Source organism: Columba livia, chromosome 6, assembly GCF_036013475.1.
Source record: "Columba livia isolate bColLiv1 breed racing homer chromosome 6, bColLiv1.pat.W.v2, whole genome shotgun sequence".
NCBI classification, from domain to species: Eukaryota; Metazoa; Chordata; class Aves; order Columbiformes; family Columbidae; genus Columba; species Columba livia.
In genome coordinates this window covers 2980543-2997609 of record NC_088607.1, presented here as the reverse complement: position 1 = coordinate 2997609, position 17067 = coordinate 2980543, and the positions used below count along the sequence as shown (strand labels likewise).

The 17067-nt window shown below is 40.5% G+C and overlaps 1 protein-coding gene across 2 annotated transcripts in view; it reads left to right on the top strand.

The window, feature by feature from the left end:
• DOCK1 (dedicator of cytokinesis 1) overlaps positions 1 to 17067 on the top strand; it is a 278334-nt gene that overhangs the window by 150875 nt on the left and 110392 nt on the right. For both annotated transcript variants that reach the window (XM_065066732.1, XM_065066731.1), the window contains exon 28: positions 11666 to 11767. In XM_065066732.1, the coding sequence (XP_064922804.1) occupies positions 11666 to 11767 (102 nt within the window). The remainder of the gene's footprint in view (positions 1 to 11665; positions 11768 to 17067) is intronic.

Genomic DNA, 17067 nt, shown 5'->3' with positions numbered 1-17067 from the left:
GGTACCCGCTGTGCCCGTGGCTCAGTACGGGCTGTTTTCTTAGTGACATCTGCCTTACATTTGCACGGTGCCTGATGACATCACAGAATCCCAGAGTGTCAGGGGTTGAAGGGCCCTGGAAAGCTCATCCAGTGCAATCCCCCCATGGAGCAGGAACACCCAGATGAGGTTACACAGGAAGGTGTCCAGGCGGGTTGGAATGTCTGCACAGAAGGAGACTCCACAACCTCCCTGGGCAGCCTGGGCCAGGCTCTGCCACCCTCACCAGGAACAAGTTTCTTCTCAAATTTAAGTGGAACCTCCTGTGTTCCAGTTTGTACCCATTGCCCCTTGTCCTATCACTGGTTGTCACCAGAAGAGCCTGGCTCCATCCTCCTGACACTCCCCCTTTCCATATTGATCCCCATGAATGAGTCCCCCCTCAGTCTCCTCTTCTCCAAGCTCTCAAACGTCCCTGCTCGTACCCGATATCCGGAGGGTTCCATAGAGGATTGTGTAGCTGGGGCTTGTGGTCCCGCTTGGGCTCTGTTGTGCTCCTGCCAGGAGTTTCATGTTCCCTTTCATGCTGTTTGATGTTGAGATTGGCCCCAAATCAGAAAAACACCAGCCCAGTTGGTCCTTAACCCAGCTGAGAGTCTCTTTTTGTGTCAGATTTCTGAGTTTTGTTGCACTATTTCTGCAGCAGGGAAAGTATAAAGACCCGTTTATCAGTAGCATCCTTTTGGAGCATATTATGTTCAGCTTTTGGGTCGTCATTCCAAATAGCAATAAAAAAAGTTTTAATTAATTTAGTTTTCCACAATATAAATGTTCAGCTCTTCTTTTGCTTAGATTACATATTATAGATTGCTTTTGTAGTCTTTTCATGGAGTGTCTTTGAGCTTTGATGCTCCTCTTGGTGCTGTACATTGTTCAGCAATAGGTTGTCTGAAAGGATCCCCAAAGCATTCTGAGTTACTCTGAGTTTAATAAGAAATAAAATTCAAATTTAATAATGTTACGGGGAAGAATTGTGTCATTCTTGGAGGCGCAACCCACATATTATCGTTCTGCAGGTTCTTCCTTGTTTCCTTTAATTAAATGCAAAGTTCTAAACAGGTCTGTGTTCCGTGATAGTGTATCCTTATGAAATATAGACATGGCTGCTTCTCAGAATACCTATAGAAAGCTTCCTATCCGGCCTGTTGGAAAGTATTTACATCTGAATTTCTGTCTTTTCCGTGTCTGAAAGGAAACACCACTGAGTTTTTCCTCTGCTCCTGGCAAACCTTGCAGACGTTCTATAAAATACAACAAGCTGAAGAAATTACAGATGAAGTACGATTGCCCATGCAAGAGGCAACCTACATATACATATATATACATATATATATATATATATGATAAAGAGAAAACTTTCCGGTAGCCATTTCCCATATGGTAATGTTGCATTTGTGGCTCTATAATGGGAAAAATGGGTTTTCTCAGTCATTTGGTGAATCGTATTAATCTTTTCAGCTCCTCTTGTCTGTCAATATTGGTACAGAAAGTCTAACTTCAAATGTAACTTGTCTGGGGATTGTATTTCTTTTTTTTTACCATAATGGCACATGGATTTGTATAAATACTATTAATTTGGCTGCTACACCATGAAATATCACAGGAAGTTGAACTTAAGTTAGAAAAGTCATAGTAAAGGAGCGGGCTGTTCTCTCTATTTAATGTTTTCCCACTCCTTGGGGAGGAGGGAACAAGAACATTGTCTGTAATGGGGTTTTCATTTTGATAACGTGCAAATGTCTTTATTTTCGTGCCGATGAGAGCGTTGCAGCAATTCCTGGCTGCAAGGGCTGCGTGACCTTCTGCAGCACCGAAGTCTGAGCAGCGCATCATCAGAACCCGCCTCCCCATTGCACCCAGTGTACCCAAAACCTAACCAAACAGCCCCAAAATCAAGGCAGAAATTAGTTAAAAAACGTAAAAGCTTCCCCTAAGTGACCTCTTTTTGCGTGGTCATTTTAAATCCAAGGATATGTAAACTGTGTGTTTCTATCAATTAAATTTTGGTTGCACCTATTTCTGATCTCTCAAACTTGCTGAGGCCCTCAGTAGATCAGTTGCTAAATGTTTAATGTCACAGTATTTTCTGTCAAAAAAAAGCGCACCAAAAGTAGAATAATTTGTCTTAAAAATGGCTGTTGCTTTTAGGAGAGTGTTAATCTGGCAGGATCACCTGTCTTGTATTTAAAACATAATGTATCTTCCTGCAGGATTCTCATGATTTGTCATAGGGACACATTACTGCAAGACGATATCCATAAAACCTGTAGGCTACCACAATTACCAAAATTACTCAAATGCAGTCATTCTTCACGTACGATGCTAATTATCTTGAATTGTCTTGTCTTTTGTCTTTGCAAAACTTAAATTTTCAGCTGGTCTGCATCAACCCCATTGTAGTTTATTTATGTGGCTTTTAATTATGGTCGCATTTGGTGGGTAAAATTGTGCTTCTGCTCGCATGAACTAACATTGTGGTGAAGTGAACTGAGTGAAGTTTTGTGCTGTAGGATCCATAACCATCAAAACCAAACAATCCGCTAACTTCATTTTTATTTTAGCTCTTTGGTGACTTGTTTGCTCCAGAGAAAGTTCAGCTTGTTTTCCTTATCATTTATCTAACATTGAGTGGCAGAGCCGATATGTCTTTCATTTTGAGAGCGCTTCAGAGGATGATAATAATTATTGTAGTTAAATTAACTTCCTAACAGTAATGTGAAGAAAGTAAGACATCATTTTGTGTTGGGAAATCTAAAATAAACAAGATGAAAGGCTTTTCCCAGGGTGGGGAAGGTTCACGTTACTGTCAGGAATTTGTTATTCCCATGTTAAGTCTGTACCGAGACGATGGCACTTTCTGTTCCCACTCATTTCTCTGGGCTCTTGGTTTGCGTTTCTGTCGTTCTGCGGTGCTGGGAGATGCTTTTGAGCGATTCCCCGGACACTGAAACAGTTGATGGGGATTTTGGAAACGTATAGTTCAAATTAATGCACATGTGCATGAAGGTGTCGATTCACTGAGCTTTATTCCAAGCCCCAAAATAAGGAGCAGATAATGTCACTGGTACCTGAATTAGAGAGCAAAGATTCACCATGTGCATTTGAACTTTGGCGATGGGCTGTCACCAGTCAGCTGGAATTATATAGAAGAAAATTCCAGTTTATAAGAGCAATTTAAAGGGGAGAACAAAATCTTGCTTTGTCCACGGCGGTGGGAACATCACCTGCTTTATCTATTAGACAACCCAGCTGGAGCTGTGACAGCAACGTGGACAAAAACATCATTAAATGCATTCGGGGACAGTGGGTAAAGCTTAAACCCAATGGTACCGGTCCAGATTCCTGCATCTTTTTAGCAGATGTATAAATATCAGTGCACATCTCTCTGCTCTGCTGTGAGTTGTGTCTTTGAAGCCTTACTCAAAGGTTACTCCTCCGCGTGGGGCTCTGTGGAAACTGCTCCTCAGAGAGGGACCGATGCTCTTGTTTGTTCTGCCTCTTGTCTTTGCCGATGCGTCCCGACATCACACGAGTGGTGTGAGAAGCTTAATGCCAATTCCAATAAAAGTAATTCTGAATCCCAAAATCTAGATCTTATAGCCCAAATTCACTGCTGCACGGTTGCAAAATTCTCTAAGCATATATTTTGTGTGGCTTTTCCCTATTATTTTTTTCTTTTACTGTTTGAATACCAGCCAAACCCATAAATACTGTTGTTTTGTGTATTGTGTTAGTATTAATAGAAGTGTGAAGCCCGGTACCTGAGACAGATTTATTGAGGGCAGTTCTCTAGATTCTCAGTGGAATAATTTGTAGTAAAGCAGGGGGAGAAAAGAGGTGGGGGAAGGCAATTGCGTTTAGAAACCAAAAAATAAATGGAGTGACCTTCAGAAATCTTAAGCACTGTGATATCCATTGATATCCATGCTGTTTAATACTGAGACTGTGGAGAGCTTTTTAAAGCAAAGCATTTTTGGCTAAAATGGACTTCTTTGAAAAACAGCCTTAGGAAAATGATAAATGGTGGTGTTAAAACGGCTCATTAATTTTTGGCTTGCCTCTTACGAAAGTTGGTGCAAAGTGCTTTCAAAGTAGGGAACGCTTTGTGTATATTCTCATTGCGCGTAGCATCAAATTTCTAATAAATAAGCCTTTTGCAAAAGGTGTTTTGGTTGAGCTGTCGTGATCTCGGGTTCTGGTTTTGATCTATGTGAAGATCCTTTTTTACTGTTCTTGCCAGAGAAGTTTGTGGTATTTTTTTTTCCTGTGGTTTGGGAATATAGGATTTTTCCTTCAAATGAAACAATAATCAGGATTTTGCTTGTTCGGAATCAATTTAGAAGAGTTAGATGAGAACCGTAGCGCTGTTTCAGGTGTTGAACAGTGGATATTTTCAGCTGGTTGAATATTTTCACCTGGCTGGGGCTCACAAAGGTTGGGGAGGATTTGGAACCTGCTGCCTCCGAATTGGAGGAAGGTGGCTGTAGGTTTTGTTTTCCTGGCTCTTGAGAGCTGAAAGACATTTGGAAACCTTTAGACAAAGATTTCTTGCTAAGAACCAGCTTTTCCAAACAAAATACCTTCCAAAATAAATACATGATTACGGTACTTCGGTAGGGCTTTTTTCTCTGCAGTTCTCAAACTAGTTTGTGCAGTAAAACATGAAGCAGGAAGCTGTAAAAAATATACCTTTGTTGCCTTTATTTTACATCCACAAAGTTGTTTTGTTAATTGCAAGAGCTTTTATTGACTTAAAATGCATCTCAGGAAGTTTTCGCTTAGCGGGGTCCTGCAGGGGCTCAGCCCTCTCTCTAGTGTTCTCTTTTATGGAAAGTGCCTAATTTGTGTTGTTCGTAAGAGCTTATGGATGCGGCAGTTCTCACCAAAGGGGCTGGAGACTGCAGGGAGGTGTGGGAAGGGTTGAGCAGATCCTGGTCTGATGGTCCTCAAAATGGGGAGAATTGGGAGCTTGTGACTTCTGGCAGCAGAAGGATGAACACAGGGGTGAACGGGGAGGCCTTGGGGGGACAGTGAGATGTCAGAGGCAGGTTGTTCGTTGCACTTGTCCTCCATCCTTGGAGGTTTCAAGACCCAAGGGGGTTTCCAACCCTGGAGCTGCCCTGCCTAGGCAGGCTGGAGGAGAAGCCTCCTCAGGTTCCTCAGCCTACCTCATTGTCCCCGTGACAGTCTTAGCACACCTAAATACTATCCTTTCATGGCCCACCCATGGAAATTGAACATTTCTTTAGATCTTGTGCTCTTTTGAGGAAAATCAGCTAGATTTACATTATTTTCTCTTTTGGAACTTAGCCAGTCAGGACATAGTAATCATCATTGAAGTCCTGACAAAGATTTCCTTTTAAAACAAGTTTTCTATTGATTGGTAGCGATCGAACCGTCACCGATCAAATCTAGATCTGTAAAGTATGTTTTGAGTTGAGATACGCAAGCCTAAGTAAGCAAATATTCACCTATAAACTTCCATATCAGTGTCGTCAATTCTGAATGGACCTACAGGGAATCGAGTTGACCTAAATGAGGTTTCTACTAGACAGGAACTAGCGAAGCACCGAGCTGCTTCAATCAGGTTGGGTAAAAGTAAGTTTGTCAGCTAAAAATACCTTAGTAGATCTTGCTTCATTTTCAAAAAGATGCCTTTGTAATAATGGTTTTGGTGGTAGGAAAAAAAAACCACCCAAACATTTATCACTCACATTATTACAAACTTGAACTTGTTTCTCGAAGGAAAAAGACTCACATGTTTTATTCCTTCCATTTACTCGTGTTCAAGGAGGTAGGATTTGGCCTAAGGAAATGGGAAAGTGATAAATGTTAAGATTTTGCACTTGTTTGCATTCTGCTGCTGTATCCGTGAAATAACTCTCTCTCTAAAGGTGCTACTGAATTTACTGTCAGATTTTCTATTACAGGAAAAGAAGTGTTTGTTTTAATACTATGAGAAATATATGTGTGAATTTATATACATATATATGTATCTTTAGGGGTGTTTTACTTTGTTTTATGATTCCTGTCCTTGCTGATATGATGATGTGGGTAGAGGCCCTGCTGGCAGGAGCTGAAGGAATCTGCGTCAAACTGCTTTAGGTGCTGTATGGACGTGTAGGACGCAGGGATGGCTGCGGGTCCGTCTGCCGGGCCCTGGCCAGCGGCTGGTCCTTGAGCACAGTCCAGAAGAGCCCGTCAGCAGAAATGGGGTGTTTTGCTCCTGGGGAACTGATTCACATTCATACAGAGTGATCCCTATTCCTGGTTTGGCTTATTTGCTGTTGGGTCTTAAACTTCATCATGAACTTTCGTTGCTGCTTGCGGTGATGTGACCTGGAACCTATGTCGATTTATTTCAACCACTAGCTAATGGTGAGCTGTGTGCTACAGGGTCGTGATATGTTATACAATATAAAGTATTCAGTTCCAGCAGGACAGGGAACTGCTGGAGAGAGTCCAGCGCAGCCACCAAGATGCTGGAGGGAGTGGAGCATCTCCCGTGTGAGGAAAGGCTGAGGGAGCTGGGGCTCTGGAGCTGGACAAGAGGAGACTGAGGGGGGACTCATTCATGGGGATCAATATGGAAAGGGTGAGTGTCAGGAGGATGGAGCCAGGCTCTTCTGGTGACAACCAGTGATAGGACAAGGGGCAATGGGTACAAACTGGAACACAGGAGGTTCCACTTAAATTTGAGAAGAAACTTGTTCCTGGTGAGGGTGGCAGAGCCTGGCCCAGGCTGCCCAGGGGGTTGTGGAGTCTCCTTCTGTGCAGACATTCCAACCCGCCTGGACACCTTCCTGTGTAACCTCATCTGGGTGTTCCTGCTCCATGGGGGGATTGCACTGGATGAGCTTTCCAGGGCCCTTCCAACCCCTGACATTCTGGGATTCTGCAGAACAAGAGATGCCAGGAGATGCTCTGTGTTACCCATGTTGGGTTATCAAAGAATCACAGAATGGTTTGGATTGAAGGGCCATTCAAAGCCCATACAGTGCCACCCCTGGGTACAAGCAAAGAGAAAACTTACATGATTTTTATATCCTTGCAAACTGTCTGGTAATTGTGTGGAGCTTAAACCTTTTTCAACAAAGGAAATTCTGTGAAAATGTTCTGAAATCCAAAATGCAGTGAGAAGTTCATGGTGATATTTTTGCGTCGTTTGTAAGTTTTGTTTGGTTGGTTTAATTTTGTGTCGGGCTTTTTGTTGTTGCTTGTTTCTATTATTTAGCCATTTATTTATTTAGCTGTGTAGTCTTTAAATGCTGTATAGGGAAAATTTTACTAAAAAATAAATGCAACTTCACTTTTTCATCTGTGTAACAGGATCATTCTGGTGACACATCCCCTAACTTACTGTAGTTTTGATTTCTCTTAGATTTTCTCACTCTACATAAAGAGCTTAATATTTCCATCTTAGAGAATTCCCTGGAAGCAAATGGACCAGACTGTTTAAAATAGGATATTTTACCCCTGAAGGAGCAAAGCATTGGCATGTGTTGTTTCTCCTGCAGGGAACTGTCTTCATTCTGAATTTTTGCAGTGTTAGTACTACTTGTGGGGATTATTTGATATTTAAAGTTCCCTACCCATATCTGTTAAAGGGCCATTGGAATATTTATTGCATTGTAAAGATAATTTAAGAAAATACATACTTTCTGTGGATTCATGTGCCTCTTCAGCTTTTTCTCTGAACTGTATTTTATAGGAATTAGAAAAGTTTTAACTTTGGAATTGCGTGGTCATTGTTTTTTAAATATAAGCTGTATTTTGTGAATAATAGTGCATTATTTCTAAAGAAGAAGCAACTTCCTTTCCTTTCCTTTCCTTTCCTTTCCTTTCCTTTCCTTTCCTTTCCTTTCCTTTCCTTTCCTTTCCTTTCCTTTCCTTTCCTTTCCTTTCCTTTCCTTTCCTTTCCTTTCCTTTCCTTTCCTTTCCTTTCCTTTCCTTTCCTTTCCTTTCCCCTTCCCCTTCCCCTTCCCCTTCCCCTTCCCCTTCCCCTTCCCCTTCCCCTTCCCCTTCCCCTTCCCCTTCCCCTTCCCCTTCCCCTTCCCCTTCCCCTTCCCCTTGGCTTTGCTTTGGGAATTTAGGATAAATTCCCTCTTGCCTCAGTATACCTGGTTGGAAAATAAAGAATTAATCCAGCGCCTCCAGTTTTGGGCAGGAGGGTCATTAATTGTATTAAACTACTTACAAAGTGCATTAGATGCGCTTCCATAGTATGATGTGTAGTAATTATCTTAGTCACTGTGTGATTACCTCATTTCTGAGCTTTGCAAGTTAAGGATGTGAAAGGGCTTTCGGTACAAACCTTGACACTATTTCAGTGAATAAATAGCTGATAATTGCCCAGGGCAATGCCAAGCGCCCCGTGTTGCCCTTGCAGCACTTGCTGTATAAACAGAGGTTTGCAATTACTCCTACAGTTAAAATTGATATTGATTTTTTAGGGAATGAGATACTTCTTTTTCCTGTTTATTGTTTGGACTCATGTGCTCCCAAAGATGACAATGGTCTCCAAATCCAACTAAAGATTAAAAATCAACTTAAGGTTAAAATTTAATAATGTTGTTAGCTCTTGCTGAATGGTTAATAGGCCATATTAAAAACACCTACAGTACAAATATTGCCTAAAATAATTACAATTTTTTATTAACGTGGTAATTAAGAGCATGCTGGCTGCAAATGATACCTCAGTAAGTGCAAAGAAAATGATGAAAAGTAAGGAGATGTGCTTTTCTGTAATATTAAATAGATTTTCCTAATCAGCAGGGGCTTGAACACTGTTTAGCAGGTGGGGATCTGAAGATAAATGTCGTTGGGGGGATGTCTGTGTGTGTAATGCAACGGAGGCTTAAAGGAACGACACTATGTCAAAGAAGACAAAGTTTTTTATTACCAAGATAATACTAAGATGAGCATGATTTATTTGTTTTAGTGCAGAGAAACAGGAAGAAATGTTGATTAACTTGTCAAGGACCCTGCAACGTTGTGCTTGGCACCGCTTTGGGGGCTCAGCGTAGGCTGACATGGCAACATTTAGCATGTTTCTATCATTTGTTTTAACAGCATTCCCTCACATTCACGTGTCACTTGTATTTCCAAGCTTGTTTATGTTTCTCTATTAATTTTTTCCTCCAGCAACCATTCCAGGTTTTTAACAAGCTTTCATATTTCCATTTTCACGTGGAAATCGAGTGTTTAACCACCAGGCATTAAACTTTCATGTGTCCTTTCCAATGCTCACCATGCTAATTAAGAACAGATTCTTCTGTAATTATGCCTCTCTTCAGGGACTCAGCTTTTCCCCAGCTTATGGCGACCATCATAGCAATCACCAGTAGATGTGGAGGAGATGATAATCAAATTCATCCACATCTCCAGCTGCTCCTCTAGCTAAAACGTCTGTATTAAAATGTGTTTGAAAGTTGCTTCACAGTCATTTTTTTCACATGCAAAGTTGCCATGAGATTTTCCCCAGGTATGAAATTCATCTATCGAGTGTTGCAAATGTGTGTATTAACTTAAATTACTCATCAAACAGGTAGAAAAATACAGAAATACGAAGGAAGCTATTTGTCAGTTAGAGAAATGACATTGCTAGAAGGAGGTTTTGACTGCTGGATCATCTAGAAAAGGCTGGATTTGCAAATGTGGGGTTGATTTATTTATGTGAAGAAAGGTAAAGATTGGTTGATGTGTTTGCAAAGCAATGGACTTTGTGGGTTATTTGAGTGAGCGTCTAGAAAAAGACACCGTGAGCAAAACAGTTTGTCTTCAGCTCTCTGGAGCGTTTATGAACCATGTGCAGAACCTCTCGTGAAGTGAGGTTGAATTCATAGATTCATAGAATTGTTTCAGTTGGAAAGACCCTCAGGATCATCGAGTCCAACCATAACATAACTCCAGCACTAAACCATGTCATTAAGAACATCGTCTGAAGGCCCTGGCAGGGATGGTGACTCCAGCACTGCCCTGGGCAGCCTGTTCAATGCCCGATGACACTTTCCATGAAGAATTTTTTCCTAATGTCCGATCTGATATCCCGTGGCGCAACTTGAGGCCATTTCCTCTGGTCCTATCACTTGAGTCCTATCACTAACACCCATCCGCAGCCTAGTCTTAAACAGCCAATCAAAAATATTTATAATGAAACATCGCGTTGATTGATGGCATCATTAGGGGAAAGAGGAGCGAAAATGGGCTGTTGAATATTTTCTTGCAGGCATCAGCCCTTTTGCAGTGTCTGCTCTGTAGAGTGCTTGTTAGACGGTGTTTTGACAATTAACGTTTTGAGATTTTTTGAGATGATCCCGTCTTATTTACATTTCATAGTAGGAAACGTTATCTTTGTGCCGCCACAGCTTCTCTTCTTGTCATCGTTTGTTATGAAGTTCTTTTGATGTCACGGAACAGCAGCTCGGGTGGCCTTTCCCTTTCATATTCATGCCGATTGCACATGCCTACGAAATCTCATCAGGTTCCTTTGCATCGTGTAGGAAAAATAATGCATGGACAAAGTTGGTTGTGTGGGAGTTGAGCTCTAAACTCCATTACGGAGGAGAAAAGCAAATTCAAGGAGCGCTTACCTGGTGGAGTTGGGGGATTAGGCTGTAAATAAGCGGGCTCATGACACACACAGATAACCTAATGCCATTTGGTGTTTGATCTCAATTACTTGGGCTGATGTAGCAATAAAGATTTTAAATTGAAAGTAACATAGATCTTAAAGGTAACATTTAAAGCTCCCTGCGACACTTGGGGAGGAGAAAAATATCCTGAGATTCTGTCAGGCTGTGCATAATAACCTTGAAAACAGCACAGAAAGGGGAATTTACAATTTTATCTAATCATATAGAGTATAATTTATTTTATGAGTAATTCTGCAGATTTTTTTTTCCAACTTTTTGTTCTTCATTAAAGACCAGACGAGGTGTGGACTCTAATTACTGTAATCAGCCAACATCATTTAGCAGATAGTCAGAGAAGAAGGATGGACAAGAGGAATCATTGGTGGGATCTAGTGGCCATGGAAGTGGCTTTGCGTTGTCCCTATGATACTTGCACAGACCAGAAGGAGATATTAAACTTTGGTTTTGGCACTTCTTACTTTTTCCATAATTTGAGAGATATTTGTTACTGCTGTTCTGTTTTTATGGAAGTTATTGGGTTTTGGGTTGTTTTTATTTTTCTTTGAAGCATGACAGTATCTGCAAATACCACTCGATGAAATTAAAACTTGGGGCTTAACCGTGATGCTCAATATAATGATTTCTAAGGGATTTCTTCCTTGAGCAGAGTATTGGCTTCCCAAATGCAAATCCTGATATTGCATGACATTTTTAGGAGTGCTGTTTATTACCTTCCAAAGCCTTTAATGCCTGAGCAATTTTTATATGAAGAATATGTTGCAGAATCTTCAGTGGAGGTGGCAATAAAACCATGAAATTGGAAATAGAAACTTGTCAAGATTTTTTCTTTCTTTTCTTGAGAGAATTTTGCGTATCTATTAATGAATTTAAATCATAGAATTACACCCACGCTCCTCTTTTACATTTTGATAGCAAGTATTATATTGCCTTATCTTAAAGAATTGTTTTGTTTGTATTTTTGTCTTTGATAGGGGAGTTTTGTGGCATGTATGACTGCTATTTTAAGGCAAATGGAGGACTATCACTATGCTCATTTAATCAAGACCTTTGGAAAGATGAGGTCAGATGTTGTGGTAAGTTAAACATATTTTATCTGTTCATAAGAACAACTTGTGTTGTTGTTTTTTGCCTTGTTACCGTTTGTTAAATACACTCGTGAAATGCAAACAAAATGTGTTTGACGTTGCAGATTTAATTTAAGAGTAGTTAATAAAGTGCTATGACTTACACATTTTCTGCACTTGCAAAGGACAAAATGAACCTTCCCGCCACACACAAGACTGCAGCTCATCTCTGGAGCCGATCAATACTTTAAACAGCAAACACTGAGACAGTGGATTTAAGGCAATTAAAAGAAATCATTAGGAAATAGAGGTGCTGAGCTATTACTAAAAATCTGTGTTGTTTAAGGAGAGGGGAAAAAAGAAAAGCAACTTTCCCGAGGAAAGGAACTTTCAGTGTTAAATCTTCCAGATGTGCCGATTTAATTTGTTTAAATAGCTTTACTTACAGATCTGCTCACGCCAAATTTTATACAAAACGTTTTAACCTCAAAGGTGCCCTCCGTTGGTAAATAAGCAATAATAATTGAAATTTGCCTTCTCAGAGTCGTTCGGCAGCCTAACTAAGCCAACAGCACCACTTAATTAGAGGATAATGGAAGGGAGTTTATAGCTGAGGAGCTGGTCTCTCATGACCTGAGGTCTCATGGCCATATGGTGAGCGCACGTTGTGATGGAGCCACCAAGCGTCTTGGCCGAGATCCATCAATTAGTAGATAACTCGAAGCCCGATCATCTGGTTACATCCCCTGCTCTGGTTCTGGGGATTCTCTTTGGTGTTTTAGGCAGATTTCACCTGTATTTTAATCCTCAGGTTGGCCTTTATTTAGGTTCCAGTCTTCCTTCCAAACCCAACGTAACGAAACTCAAGGTCTTTGTGTAATTTCTTTATGTTTGGACTTTCCCACTTTGTCTTTAACTTCTTATATCCTGCAAGATTTGAGCTCTTTGCCCCGTATCCGTTTCCAGATGAGGTGGCGGAGTCCCTGGTGCTCCGTTTGTACCCGATCTGGAGTTATTAAAGTACAAAGCTGGTGGCTGAGGAGAGTGAAGACAAAGTCCAACTCTGCATTGCTGCAGAAGGACATCAGAGTATCACAAGGGCTGCTTCCCAGTTGCTTCAGGATCTCGGAGAACATCTATGGATAGTTCTCTTCACTTGGTTTTCCACTATTAACAAAGCATTCCCAAGCTAAATGCAGCTAAGGGAGTGAAAATGATGTTCTCAATGCACAGAAAAGGTGTTAAGGTTAATCAAGCCAAATATTTCTGTAGTTTTAAAGTCATTCAAACCCTTTGGCTCTGGAAAAGGCAAACTGATTACAGGGTTTTACATGGGAAAAGGTAAAAGCAGTTTGGTCTTAAAAACACTTAATGAAAAATTGCAGAGGGAAAAATATTGGTTAGGAAATCTGTGACCGTTCTAATGGCAATAGAAGTGTTTATTTTAAAGTCTTTCTTTTTTGGTCTAAATTGTCCGAAAAGTGGTCCTGTAGGTTAGATCTTTCTGGTGGAAACAAGGGAGTAATTCTGTTTTGGAAATTTGGCAAGTGGTCTATTTGTAATAGCTTCTTTTAAGAGTTTCGTTTAGGTGCCATGCGGTGCACTGGCATATATGAAGAATCACTGATCTATTTCGTCTTGATTCTATATTTGTCCTTTTCTGTATGTTCTTGGGTTGTATAGCTGGACTTGCTCTGGACTGTTAAAATCTTATTTTCCATCAGCTATGTGGACTGTTTGACTACTTGTTTCCCACCGGTATGCTGTCGTTTGTATTAGACTAAACTAGCTAAACTTAGTTGTTGTGATGCTTTTCATGTCTTTAATTAAAATATACCCTTTTAATGTTTTACTGGTGTTGTTGACTAAATGATAATTTATGTTAATGGGCAATAAATTACGTAGTAGCCTGGTAAAACATTAAATGGGTAATACGTTAATGGTAGATAATGCTACTTTAAACTGACTTCAACGTGTGAGTATATATATTATATATATTTCTATAGATATATAAAGGAAGGTGTGGAATGTTGAGGTATAATGAGGGTCTATTGTTAATCCTGTAATAAAAGGAAACTACAGTGCATAAACTATTTTTTCTTATTTAAAAAAAGAAACCCACAACTGAGTCATCATTTAGGGCAAAAGGATGAAGAAGCAGTGATTTAAAACTGAAACTAGATTAATTAAAGCAGAAATGAATAGGTTTTGCTTGAAAAATAATTACAACAAGAAGGGAGAACTGAAGTGAAGCTGTGGTTGTTTCTTCACCATTGTTCTTCAGCATGTGGTTTGCTCAACCAGAAGTTACAAGCCCAGTGTTGGAACTGCTAGAGGAAACTTTATGGCCCGTGTTATGTAGGTGTCAGTTTTAAAATGTTATAATGATCTTATTTGGCCTCAAAAATCTTAGAAAAGGTGAGGTGGAATGTGCTAAAACCAGTGTTATGTCTCTCTGCAGAATATATTGTTTAGGTTCATTAAGCTATTTCTGTTGCAAGAGGAATTTCTTGCTGTCAAGCTACCATCATCCTGAGGTGGAATATCATCCGAGATCAGTGAGGTTGTTCCTGGGACGACCTGATCTCTCTCCCCTTTTCACTTGGTGAAATTTATGTTCAGTTGAGACACATGCGGTACTAATTGCCGAAAGTATACACTAATATTTTGCCACGTGGAGTATCTCAGATGTATTCCTCGTCCTGGAGTCAGTGGAGTATGTGGAATGACAAACTCCACAGGCTGCTTTAGATCACTGTTTTCTGCACCTCTCTTTTTCTTCTTCCCCCTTCATATTTTGCGCTCCATGGCTTTGGGTTTTCATGTGAGTGTGTACATGGATGGGTATTGTACATCCTTCCAAGACAAGCTTTGACTACCCACCTGCCTACTGACCATCTACCTCCGTCACCATCTACCCGGTTACAGGGCTGAGCTGTTTCCTTTCTGTAATTGCTGGGGAGTTGTGAAGGGGTCCTGTCTATTCTGAGTTTTGCTTTCTTGGGATATTCTATAGAATTTGTATTTATAGTTGGAGAGAGATCAGGAGTTCCAGCCCGTCCTTCTTTAGTACAGGTTTTTTATCATTTTCTTTAATGTTCAGAACAATTTGTTCTGCTTCTGGGTATACTGGAAAGCAACACAGCAAGAACTGACAGCTTCCCTCTCCATTCCCCCCGAAAAATATCCAGGTTGTGCTCATATCAGCTTAATTCGTATAAACCATTTGCTTCTTTATAAGATAAAATTCAAAAGAGAGCAATATTATAAATACATCGAATACATGTAAGCATCAGAAGCTTGTTATTTGATCAATAATTAGCTCAGTTGTTGTAGGGCGTTATCAAAGTACCTCTGTGGAAGTAAAATGTAAATATCGGTAGATTAAAACGTGGAGCTGAATCAGCAAAGTAGGTCAAACCACACGTGGCACAACCTCCGGGGTCAGTAACAAACGCGAATCATCAACAAAGTCAATGAGAATTCACCCACCGTCACGTGCAGCTCGATCAGCAAAGCGTGCAGAGGCTCAACAGCCAAAACCGGTGACAAATACAGCGTAGGGCAGAGTTTGCTGCAAGAAATCAGGCAAGTATACATCTGTACTCATAAAATATTAAGGGAAAAACATGCAGTGAGCTCAAATCCACCCTCTTGGATGGGTGATGACCCTTCCTGTGCTGCCACTTCAGTGTTTCATTTATGCAGCTGCGAAGCAGCATCAGTCAGAACATCACCCGGTAGGTGCAGCTCTAATAAAGCACGTGCTGGAGTCACGTCCTGGGCAGCAAAATACGCACCGTGATTATTAGAAATTACGGAACTCTTTCACCAGAATACATGAAAAATGAGCAGTAACGTCTGCGGTTTGGTCTCCTAAATGAAGACACGTTTCCCTGAGCCGGCGGAGTGTGTGTCTGGGATGAGTTTTGCCTTACGCAACAGTAACATCTCATTAACCACCAGCAGCTCCAGATTTTATCTCAATCCTGTTAATGTCAAAACATCTTCACTGATGTTGTGTTGCTGGGAGTGATTTTGGTAAAAGAACAGCGGAGTTATTTTATTAGTATTGGTTTTTGTGCTCTGTTTGCCCTCTTTGGCCTGGGTGTCTTGGGTACCAGTAGCTGGGATGCAGAGCATCCCAAACAACCCCAGTGTTGTGTGCTCAGGATCTCTGCAGCTCCATCCTTCCCACCAACTGAGGATTTCTTAGCAAAACAAGGGATCCAAACATAAAATGCGATGAACAGACTGGTTCTCACACATGAAGAAATGCTTCTGAGCAGCACCTTCATATTTGTTTCTCACTGAAAAGGTTACATGAAAAACAGCCTTAGTTAAAAGTCTGGTGAATGTAACATTTTGGGGTTTTTTTTTGGTAGGCATTTGACATTTTAAAGATAGATGAGATAAATACCATTACTGAGAAGCTGTAGCAAAGGGAAAATATTCTAACCTTGGAATAAAAGTTCATTTTTATCTCTGCGTGAGGTGGATCAAGGACTTTCTCTATTAAGTTCTCTTTCCCCCCTTTCATCTTTGTCCGAGCATTTGATATGACTCAAAATTGTTAGATAGCAATTATAGATTCCCAAACCGCACAAGATGATTTACATTGTAAAGTACATGAGGTTTCTGTTCCGAAGAGATGTTTGTTTATATCTGTGTAGAAACAAATTGGTTTAGGCCACTAAATTAACTTTGTTCTGGCTCAGGTTTTCACTGGCAGAAGCAATTACCGCTGCTCCCTTTAGGGACTAAGTCTCTCCTACTTTCGGGATGGCCAAACCATCGCTGTCATCTATTGCAGCTCAGGGTCATGCCCACCACCACACTTACCTGGATCCCCTTTTGAGCTGGATCATATATATATATATATATTTTAAAATAAATAGATAATCTTGATTCCAAACAAGCAAAAATTTCAGGAGGGTATTCACAAGGGGAGGGAAAACTCATTGACTGACTCCAGGGAGTATTTTTAGCGTAATCACAAGATTAAAATGAATTTCTTAGGTTTTTTCTTCTCTTTCTGTGTACCATTATGCTTTCAACAACATTTTAACATCCACCAGACACATGGCGAGCCATGTGTGCTGCACAAGAAGACTGCGAGATTTTTCTGTGGTATAGGAAATAAATGATTTGTTTTTTCAGCAGAAACTGCCTTTGGATAACTGGCAAACAAGTGCTTGTTCCTGAGTAATACCGTGGGTTGTTTACGATGTATTATGAGATTACTGGTGTTATCATTTCTGAGGAGTTTAAATAGAATTACTGTAGGATTTATGTACATCATATATAAA